At 49.3% G+C, this 10366-nt stretch overlaps 1 protein-coding gene across 2 annotated transcripts; it reads right to left on the bottom strand.

Annotated features, from left to right (window-relative positions):
* Positions 1–645: 645 nt before the first annotated feature.
* LOC123189297 (chloride channel protein CLC-c) lies at positions 646–10071 on the bottom strand. 2 transcript variants are annotated; one of them, XM_044601686.1, is made up of 8 exons: positions 9806–10071; positions 5591–5927; positions 4759–4959; positions 4440–4617; positions 3381–3643; positions 2334–2603; positions 1117–2248; positions 646–945 (listed from the first exon to the last, which is right to left on the bottom strand). In XM_044601686.1, the coding sequence occupies exons 2-8, from the start codon at positions 5863–5865 to the stop codon at positions 856–858; spliced, it is 2409 nt and encodes an 802-aa protein (XP_044457621.1). In that variant the 5' UTR covers positions 5866–5927; positions 9806–10071; the 3' UTR covers positions 646–855. The 2 variants fall into 2 exon arrangements, with proteins under 2 accessions (XP_044457621.1, XP_044457622.1); XM_044601687.1 differs by having other exon boundaries at positions 5591–5952; positions 9806–10042.
* Between the last annotated feature and the right edge of the window lie 295 nt (positions 10072–10366).

Raw genomic sequence — 10366 nt, forward strand, 5'->3', positions numbered from 1 at the left:
ACACAAAGATCGGAGAGAACAAACCGACCAAAAGCCCAAAAGGTTTCCACAGGCACAAAATCTGATTTAATACTAGCACCAAAGCTGTTGAGGAGTTTGTGCATAAAGTTCAAAAAAAAGTTCTTGGCATTTGCCACGCCTGATGCCTCGCACAAAAAAGAAAAGAAGGAAAAGCAACTAGCGGCGAGAGACACTACTAGCAAGCAATGACCGCACCTGCTGCTGGAATCAATAGAGGCAGCATCATGGTGCTTTGCCTGTCACTGTTCCCCCTTTCCGTTCATCGGTTCATGTCCGGGGTCGCCCTACCCGCCACTGGCCTGTGGGCCAACGGAGCTCCGGTGGTCAGGTCAGCAGTAGGTGCCACCGGAGTCGCTGTGGAAAGGAGGATCCCGGCGATCCTGCTGCAAGAACCAACACCAGCATGTGACAGCAACAAACGAGGCGCCACCCCACTGGCGTGTGGACAGCCAGCCAGCGCGTTTGGAAGCAGCTGCATTTCCTTGGTCATGAATGAACACTAAGATTCAGATTTCAGAGCCTTGTCGGCATCAATTTTGTTCAGAAATCTCTATGGATAGCATTCTGCTACTACCGACAAGGTGTTGCGGTCCAAGTTACAGCAGGTGCATATGAGAAGATGTGTGAGGCAAAAGAGAGAACATGTACTGACAAGGAGAGGATTGTTTGTTACACAAGCTGCCAAAATGAAATCCACTCGACTGCTGATTGGGGAATCAGCTCTTTTTACAATAAATATATCAGATTGATTATTCCATGATCCAATGAAGCAGCACCTTCATGAGAAATAACAATACTGCAAGAAAATTTTGTGTGGCCTGCTGATTTTGCTTCTCAGTGTGACTTGCGGAGATTGGGGAACAGCCCATGGATATGCTCCGGCATCAGATCGTGCCTCGTGAGAATCCCAACAATAGGAAATCTCTGCATCGAAACAAGAAGAAAAAATTGTTAACGCCCTATAATTGGCAATAATAATATATCAGATACAGCTGCAGTATGAACCTCATATATCATGCAAACAAAAAAGTGCAATAGAATATTTAAGGATCTGGGGCATGTATGGTTATTATTATGGGGATAGAGAGGTCTCACCCCTGGGGTCTTTGGCACAACCAGCAGGTGTCTTAGCCCTAGTGCCCTGAACAGGACTGCAGCCTTTGCAAGCGACATTGTTTCGACCACCGTGTACGGCGAAGTGTTTGTGATTGGATGGAGATCCACATACATCTCCATTTCTTCCTCGGTGAAATCTAGGTCCTCGATTTTCATACCTTTCCCGGAACCAGGCTTTGCAAAGTCAAACGCACCAAATCTTCTGAGCACAAAGCTACCACTTGTTTTCACCTTCTCCTTCATGAAGTTCCTCCCACTCAGAAGAACCAACACATGTGACCTAAGCACCAGCCCAACCAGCTCCGGAGCTTCTGATACAGGCGGCTCGTCGACCACTGGGAACCCGTTGTGGCCCGTGATCCTTAACGCATGAACGATGTTGCCCACCTTCTCAACACCCGAAAAGGAGATGAGTGGCCCAGACACAACATCACTAGCTACAAGGTGCCTCATGTACGGTTCAGCATGAGCCTCCATGAATGGCAAGCCTTTCATCACCACGATCTGGTCATACACACCTTTGTTGAAGCAATCGGCTATGGTCTTCGATATCAGGAGGACGAGCATGACCAAGGGGAGCATATGGAGCTCATTCGTGAGCTCTAGAAGGATCACGCAGACCGACACGGTCATTCTCATTGTTCCACCAAGGAAAGATGCGGCACCCAGCAGTGCAAAGAGGCCAGGGTCGATGTCAGACATGGGACCGAGAAGTGTCCCCACGATGCGCCCATATGTTGCCCCGGCAAGTATTACCGGGATAAAGAGACCAGAAGGGACAGCAATACCATACGTCACGAGACCAAGGCAGTAGATGGCGATGAAGAAGACGAAAAGGCTAGACATGTGGAACTCATTTTCGGTACCACGGCTGAAGAGATTGCGGATGGCGTCGTCATTTGTGTTGAAGAAGAGTGATGCAAGACCATTGTAATGACCAGGCGGGCACTGGAAGCTCTTAAAATTTCCAGAGCGGCCAATGGTGGGGCATTCCTCCATCGAACCAACAGGGCATGGGGAGCACGCAGCAAGCCAAGGGAGCCCATAGGAGCACGCCGAAGTGATGATCGATATTGTGATGGTGAGAAGGATCTTTGATGGAGCACCTCTCCTGCATGGAAGCATGAAAGTGTAAATGAGGTTTTTTGTTTTCAAACTGAGAGATAACTGGCAAAAGTACATGAATGTAAACTTACTCATTGATAATGCTGTAGACACGAAGAATCCTATCCAGGAGAAAGTTGAAAAGGCCTCCGAAGACGCCACCAATTACTCCAAGAATAATAATCGCGATGAGATCTTGAGTACCATATGATGGGACGTTCGAGCTAAGATCAAACATAATCAACCCTCCTTGACCAAAGAGACCACATTTTCCTTTACGACAGAACTCAATCAGGGCCCTCAACACTACTGCAACAACAGCAGTTGTAAAGAATGTTCTCCACAGAAGAGCACTTCGCCACCTGAATAAACAAAAGGAGCACCTTAGTCATGGGAAAATTTAAAAAGAAACGCAATAAAATGAACACGTTCACATAACAATCATATTAACCATGCATGAATGTGAAACAGAAGCAATACATTTGTATTATTTAACTACCTACTCCACATTCAACAGGACACATAAGGTTTACAAACCCATCCGATCAATAGCTTCTTCCACATTCAAATTCAAAATATGGAAAATTATAGATGTGAATAAGATTTTAAGTTTTTTATCTGAAATGTTATTTCACCTGAAGACCAACTCGAATTCGATAAATCAATAAATATAATATTTTGCCACTATATGTCTAATTAATTGGACAATTTTCTTGAAAAAATGTAAAATTGATGTTTCATTAGGTAAGCTCAAATTGCAAGCTAGTAGTTATGCAGATATCCAATTCGACCGATCGAGTAGAAGTTCAAATTGAGTTTGTATTTGCCTTTTCATATGGATCAAATATCATTTGACCACTATCCAATTTGTTTTCACCCCTAGACCCATGTACTTCTTCCACAAAGAGGTTTATCCATTTTCAACTAATTGCCTTATCAGCATACCAACTTGTGGTCTGTACCATTTTAATGTCAGGTTTAGGTCGATGGACAATGCAGGTATTTTTTTTAACTATTCGATTTGTAGTTTCAAAGTGGTAACCAGAAACACGGTTATAAAAAATTTAGAGCACATTTGACAAGATTATCATCTACATTAAGGTATGAATGAACAGCTTGAGAAGGGAAAGAGGTGCTACCATGATGCTGCTTCCTCGAGAGCAAAGAGTACACCACCAACAGGTGCACGAAATGCGGCTGCCACTCCAGCTGCTGCACCACATGTAATCAAATCTCGTCTATCCCTATCATTCTTGAAATATTTCAGCCAATTCCATGTGAGATGGTACTTGCGTGATCCCCCCTGACCAAGCAAGTTGGCAATGCATGCCCCTGTATGCACCATGGGACCTTCTTTTCCAAGTACAAATCCACCTGAAACTCCAAGTATTGAACCAAATATCTGCAGCGGAATTGAAGAAAGTTATGAGAACAACATAATTTGACTCTGTATACAATTAGAAACAACTGTTTGTATTGGTCCAATGATTTGCCAGCTGGTTATACTCCATCACTTTATTCTGAAGTTATCAACCATATGCGCTGCAACTGAATCTTTTCTCTCTTCAGAGTTCCACAAATGACAAGCTGTGGAAAGTAGTGGGTTTGCCTTTGGCATCACAAATCTGAAGAAATCTCAACAATGATACCATAGGAATTTTCTAAAGTTTCTGACAAAACTAAAACGGAAATAAAATAATGATGAGTGTCCTCATGTAACAGATGTCTTGTCCGGAATGGCCTACAGGCTACAGCCATAAGATAAAGGATGCTGCAGAGTTTCAACTATAGATTAATTTTCCAAGTTATTTTATTTCTGTAGCAGATAGGATTTTGCTTATCATATGAAGGACTGTAAGCAGCAGTTTAGGCAAATCACTACAGCTGGAAAGAAATCATGGATGGTACCATATAATCTCTGACTGCTCGTCAAAAATTCTGAAACCTAATACCTCCAAAGACAGAATTACTTGTTTGAGATTTCAGAACGTCGCTATTTCCCTTTCCTATACTACCTAGTAGTAGCACTGAAAAGGTATCATAGGTTCTGTGACAAGCATGCAAATCATTTCATAGGTAAGGATGCAAATTCCAGCAATGATCCAAGTAATCTAATGAGATAAGCTAGAATAATTCTTTTAACATAATGTAGGTATTACTCAAAACGTAATAAAGCATGAATCTGAGTTAAATCTTACCTTCACAAAGAGTGTGCTGGGAGCTAAAATAGAGTAAGCATCAACTCCGTTAAGATATGCTTTAACTTCAGGGATGCCAGACCCAGCAGCAGCTGGTGCTATGTAAGCGCATAGTGCTGCAGCAGTGGCTCCCAAGACTAGATTGCAGCCTCCATATGCCAAAAATGCTGTGAAGTACCTGCACTGGAAGCAGCACGCAATCGACAACTTCACATTACTCCATTGCTGCAAAGTGCAAACAGTATGGGGAAACAACATGCTAATGTATTTAAACTAGACCTTATGGTAAAACAGCAAAAGCACCGGAGTGAAGCTTTACCTCTTCTGGAGCATAAGATCACCTGTGAGCACCAATTTGAATCCAGCAATATTCTCGACTGCAAGGTTGTTGAAGAAGCCAACAAGCCCAGTCAACAAGCCAATAAGCAGAACTAACGCCCATTTGAGAACAACATACTGAAATATCTGGTTCTTCTTTCTCGATCGCCAGTCTTGCTTGAAAAGATCATTCTCCACAATTCTGAAACACACAGCACAGTGTTTTCAGAGCGCAAGTAATGAAACAAGCCTACCGAAGTACGTATACGGTATTACCATGTGCATTTTTGCACGCCACGTTATTTTTTCCCCTTGAGAATTCAATCGTCGAACTTATGCAACAGCCCTCTTTTTTTCACATTATTGTCATCTTATATAGTTTTGCACATTGCAGTCAGTGAATAAACATCTAAATTCATCAAAACTTTGATACATAAACAAATTACTGCTTGCTTGTGTAAATGGACTACAACTCCCCATTTTACCCCCTTTTCTTCAATGATAGCTTTGTGGTTTGTGCAATCGGCTCGACACTTAATGAGTGTTACTCGAAGTAGTACGTTCCTAGGATTGCATTCGAAAGAAAAATCCTGGCGTTGGACAGGTAAAGAACCTTATAATAATCCTAGATGACAGTATCCGCGTTCTTTAAAATAAAAAGTAGAGAGTTTAAAAAAAGTACAGTTCTGTATATACAAGACAAAAGGGATCACGCTTTCGGAAGGATAACGTATTCCCCTTGGGAATTCAGCAGAAGATGCTAACGAACTTCCGTGCGTTCAAGTCAAACATTAAATTAAGTGGAGACGGGGAGGGGGGAGAGGGGCGCTTACTCGTAGTCGAGGCTCTCGATGGCGAAGACGTTGGCCCCAACGATGGCGATCTGGGAGGTGGTGTTCATGGTGCGCTTCCGCAGCAGCCGCTCGCGCGGGCCGTCGTCGTCGTCGTAGCGCAGCAGCGCGTCGGACGAGGCGTACCTCCCCGCGCCGCGCCACCCGCCGCCGTCCATGCTCTCTATGTCGTAGTTGAAGCTGCCCTCCCGCTCCAGCAGCGGCGACGGCGGCTGGTGCTGGTTGGAGTTGGAATGCGGCGCGTGGTCGCCGTCCATTCTTGCTTCCTAGCCGTCCGCGCCTTGCTGCTTGCTGACGCTTGCCTCCTCTCCTTGGGTCCCTGCGCTTTATGGGAGGCGCGTGAGCTACAGAAATGGTAGCGAGTGAAAGCGCGAAACAATAAATAAAAAAGGAAGGGCGCGGGGGATTAAATCAGGCCGAAATCGTATCAGTGGAGCTTCTTCTATCTGTCTACAGCATGTGAAAAAATCTGGGGAAAAATAAAATCTTAGATCCGTCTGGAGCACACGTGTTCCACGTGACTTTGACAGAAACCCAATGGCGAATCCTTCGGGTTTTTTTTCTGGTGGGAATTTATTTCTTTTCTTTTGCTGCGAGAAGAACAAGAAAATTTCCGAAACCGATGGAGCAGGAAACGGACGGGCCATCGCGCTGGCGAACCAGCGAGGGCCAGCGGACAAGCGCTGCGCCTTTTATGGGCGGCCCTGGGCCCTGGGCCCTGGCACGCGCACGCCGGCCTACGGAAATTTGGCCGGCCACGGCCAGCGAGCGACGCTGCTGTCGCGGCGACCCGACGGAAATGGCGGGGGAGCCGTTCACGTGCGTGCGCCGCATGATTTCTCACGACCTACCCGTACCTCGGCCGCTGGCGAACTCCACCGCGCGACCCTATTCTATCCGGCCTCGTCCTTTTAAGGTAAAAAGGATAAAAAAACGGCCCAGCGTGCGGGAGCAAACGGACTTTTGTCCGCTTTGTGTCCGCTTTCGACCCATCCCCGGCCCAAACTTGCGCCGGTTTTGGGGTGAAACGGACAGCGCGCGAACGGACGGGACGCACGCGCTTGTCCTTCCCTGGCCCGCTTGTCGGTGGGAGAAACCAAAAACCCCCCGACGGCCATTTGGCACCATTTTCCCTAAACCCTCCCACGTCCCTCCCCCCCCCTTCTCTCCCCCGTCCATGGCCGACGCCCCGCCGAGTTCCGGCGGCTTGGCCGTCGACCCGACCGCAAAGGTGAAAAAAAGGTGCCAAGGAAGCCGCGGTTGGAGTACACGCCGGAGGAGATCGCCAAGTTGGACGCGGAATCGGCGAAGAGGAGGGAACGGAGAGCGGCCCTCAAGATGAATGCCGCCGCGGCCAAGTTCGCCGCCCAGCGCGAGGAGCTGGAGGCCGCGCGGCGCAAGGCCGCTGCTGACGAGAAGGAAGACCTCGTCAACAAAGCGCACGCCATCCTCATGCTTGGCATGGGCCGTTCGGCGGGGTTCCATGCAGCGGCCGTTGGCCCGACGAGCACAGGCTCGTCGGTCGCCCGGCCTACGCACTGCCAGTCGCCGACGTCGCGCGCCGCGCCCATGTCGCTCGGTTTTCCTCCACCCAGGCACGACGACCAGACCCGTTTCTCGGCGTCGCCGGACGTGGGCTTGTTCGCGCCGTCCACACCACGCCCCGCGGCCGTCATCGACCTCAACGTGACGCCTGGGTCCAGCAGCGGCGGGCGGCCTTCCGTCGAGATGCAAAGAAAGCAGGCGCGTGCACCATTCACGGGCACCATGCCGGCCCCCCGCGTGTTGTTTGACGAAATGCCAACCTCAACGCCGACGGTGGACGACCCCTTCTACAACCAGTACATGGAGAACATGATCTTCCAGGGTGGGCATGCCCGTGCCTACGACCCTGATGAGATCCAAAGTCAGGATGGCCGCGCCCAGTACGTGCCCGATGAAGAGGCCGACGACGTCAAGGCCAGGCAGAGGCAGCTCGACATCGAGGCCACCAATGCCGCCACCAAAGCGAAGGAGGTGGCCCTTGCGATCATGAGCGTGGACTTGTCGAAGATGAGCGACAAGACGAGGGCCTGGTTCGAGGCCAAGCAGAAGGAGATGCTCGACGCCGAAGGCCTGAACTAGGTTGTCCGATTGGCGTGGCCATTTTTTTTGGAGGCTAGCATGGGTGCCGCCCAGGCCGCTGGCAGTGTGCCGGCGAAAAAACATTTATTTTGGAGGCCGGCTGTGTTGCCGGCCGCTGGCTGTGTTGCCGGTGAGGACAACTATTCATTTTGAAGGCTGACTGTGTTGCCGGCCGCTGGCTGTGTTGCCGGTGATGGTCGTGTAGGCCGCTGGCTTTGTTGCCGGCGTGATGAACTCGGGTCGTGAACTGGGGCTTGGCATTTGAAACGTCTTTTTTTTTAAATAGACGCGGACAGAATGAGGCAAAAGGATGCGGCCGCGCGCTGGGCGCACGGCCACCGCATCCCAGGACAGGCCCGGACACGATCCCAAATCCCTACCCAAATGGACAAAAACCGGACAAAACAGACGTCCGTTTGGGGTCGCGCGGTGGAGTTGGCCTAATTGTCAGGTGCTCTCTCTGGCAGGTAATAAACGGGCGGAAAAGAAGAGAAAATATGTGAAGCTCACGATGCCCGCCGGTAGGGAAGAAAACAACGGGCGCTGGTGGGCCCGCCTAGCTTGCCGGTGATATCCGGTGCAGGCGAGAGAGAGGTACTCCTCCACTATTCATTCAGATAAAGACGCCGGCTGTCTGTCTCTTGTATGGGTCTGTACTGGTTTCGCGCCAAACCGAAATCAAGTCGAGGAGAGGAAGTAACCTAGTTATGGCGACATGGGTTGAGATCACTGTTCACTGCCATTACAACGTCACGCACGTACGAGTCCATCTTAGCCATCCCCTAACAGAAGCAAAAGCCATTTTCTACGTCCCGTGTTAGCACGAAAGGGATGGAGTTCCATTCTTGCACACCGCCGCACGCCTGTCATTCTCAATTAAATTAAGGAGTCCTAAAAACAGGGTCAAATTGGCAGCCATACACTAGCGGCCTCCCAACTACTGTTGCACGTGTAAAGGCGGTGGATTCCCGCTTCAACGGGACGAATCGGGTTCGAGATCTTTCTTTCCAACGCCCGGAAGAGAAGAATAGGGTTCGAGTCCACACGTCGCGGCCAGCTTTGCCGCCCACTCACGGCTCATCTCATCATTGTTAACTCGATCCTCCAGTTGCCTTTCCGGATCGATCAATCAGCGGACTGTTTCGTTCATCTCCTTCATCTTTATCCTTCCCACATGTGGACAAGAGGACAAGAAAAGTCGCTCAAAAGAGAGCTAGGAGTAATCACATCCTACTATCTCTTTTTAATACTTCTATACGAACTCAGCTAATCCACTGCTCGGTATAGTAGATGTTATATAGAGTTCGATGACAAGGCTCAATCAAATGAGCAGGGCAACAGAATGCTACAAAAAGGGCACTAAGGTAACTTGCTGAATGTACGTGTTGCAACGTGTATAGTCTACCAATGTGCAGTAGAGGCAGCAGCAGAACGAGTTCTAGACCATGATGGCTGAGATATCTCCTGTAGAGAGAGAAAATAGACCATGTAGTTTTCTTTTCAGTTTTTGCCAGGTCTTGGTCTATACTATCTTCCTTTGATTTTGCATGGACATTCGTATAATTTTTTTCAGTTTTTATTTTTACATCCTGTACTTCTTTTCAAATTTTGTGCCCCGTATGCTTTCCTATCACAATTTCACGTCACGCCGAGGCCATGAAGGGATGCACGAGGACAACTGAGAGGCTCGCCGTGTGGCTGGCACGTCGGGATCGAGCTTGGCCTTGTGTTTGTTTGCCGTTATTTCTGTTGTTGGGAGAAATTAAGCAGTACTAGCAGTTCTTAGATGACGTACGTAGAACACTTGTGGCCACACCCATCGCCCTATCTAATTCAAAAGATTACCAGCATATAACTCGAAGAAAAAAACTACCAGCAGCATCGGCATAGCGTACTGCTCTTGGAGAATCAATGAGCATGGTCCGGGCATGAGCATGCTCGCCCCATCAGCATCCATCCATGTGCTAAGAAGTAACCGCAAGTTTGGACGGGAAACGAGAACGAATGGAATGCAAATTAACAAGCAGCGCAACAGGCGGCTCATGTGCTGCCCGAGATGGAGCTCGAGATTACCTGACGGCCTTGGTTCGACTCGGCGCCCCTTCGCCGCGAAGAATCGCCTGCTCTGCTCCTCCTCTCCCCTGCTTCTCCTCTGTGCTGGCGGAGACGGAAGAGTGCGTGACCCGCAACAAGAAGGCGCGGGGCGTAATGAAGCCCGTGGAGAAAGTGGAGGGAGGGAGGGAGGGAGAAGAAGAGAAGGCGGGACAAGTCACAAGTCAGGTGGCGGTATAAAAGAAAGAGACGCTAGAGACGATGGCGAGATCCAGAGCCGCGCCCATTGGCTGCCGCGCCGTTTCCCTCGCTTAATATATGCGCATCAAATGGCAGATCGTATATTGTTTCAGTGAAAAAATATATGAGAGGTTGGATACCTTCCCTTCCGACGCACTCGATCGCGGCTTTATCCGGGGCCGGCTCATCGGTGTTCCCAATCATGGCGCGGACGTGGGATCTGCTGCTGGCCTGCTGCGCTGCCCGGGAACGTGTCCCTCGTGGCGCCGCCGGGGCCCGCGGCCAGCACGGACGCGTGGGACGACTGATCGACGGCTGTGATCGACTGCACCGGCGCCCTGA

Source organism: Triticum aestivum, chromosome 2A (assembly GCF_018294505.1).
Source record: "Triticum aestivum cultivar Chinese Spring chromosome 2A, IWGSC CS RefSeq v2.1, whole genome shotgun sequence".
Classification (NCBI taxonomy): Eukaryota; Viridiplantae; Streptophyta; class Magnoliopsida; order Poales; family Poaceae; genus Triticum; species Triticum aestivum.

Coding starts and splice junctions, on each gene's coding strand:
- LOC123189297 (XM_044601686.1), bottom strand. CDS start 5,865: ATGGACGGCGACCACGCGCCGCATTCCAACTCCAACCAGCACCAGCCG. Junction 4,960..5,590: donor ATCGAGAGCCTCGACTACGA/GTAAGCGCCCCT, acceptor TGTGTGTTTCAG/AATTGTGGAGAATGATCTTT. Junction 946..1,116: donor TTGTGCCAAAGACCCCAGGG/GTGAGACCTCTC, acceptor GTTTCGATGCAG/AGATTTCCTATTGTTGGGAT.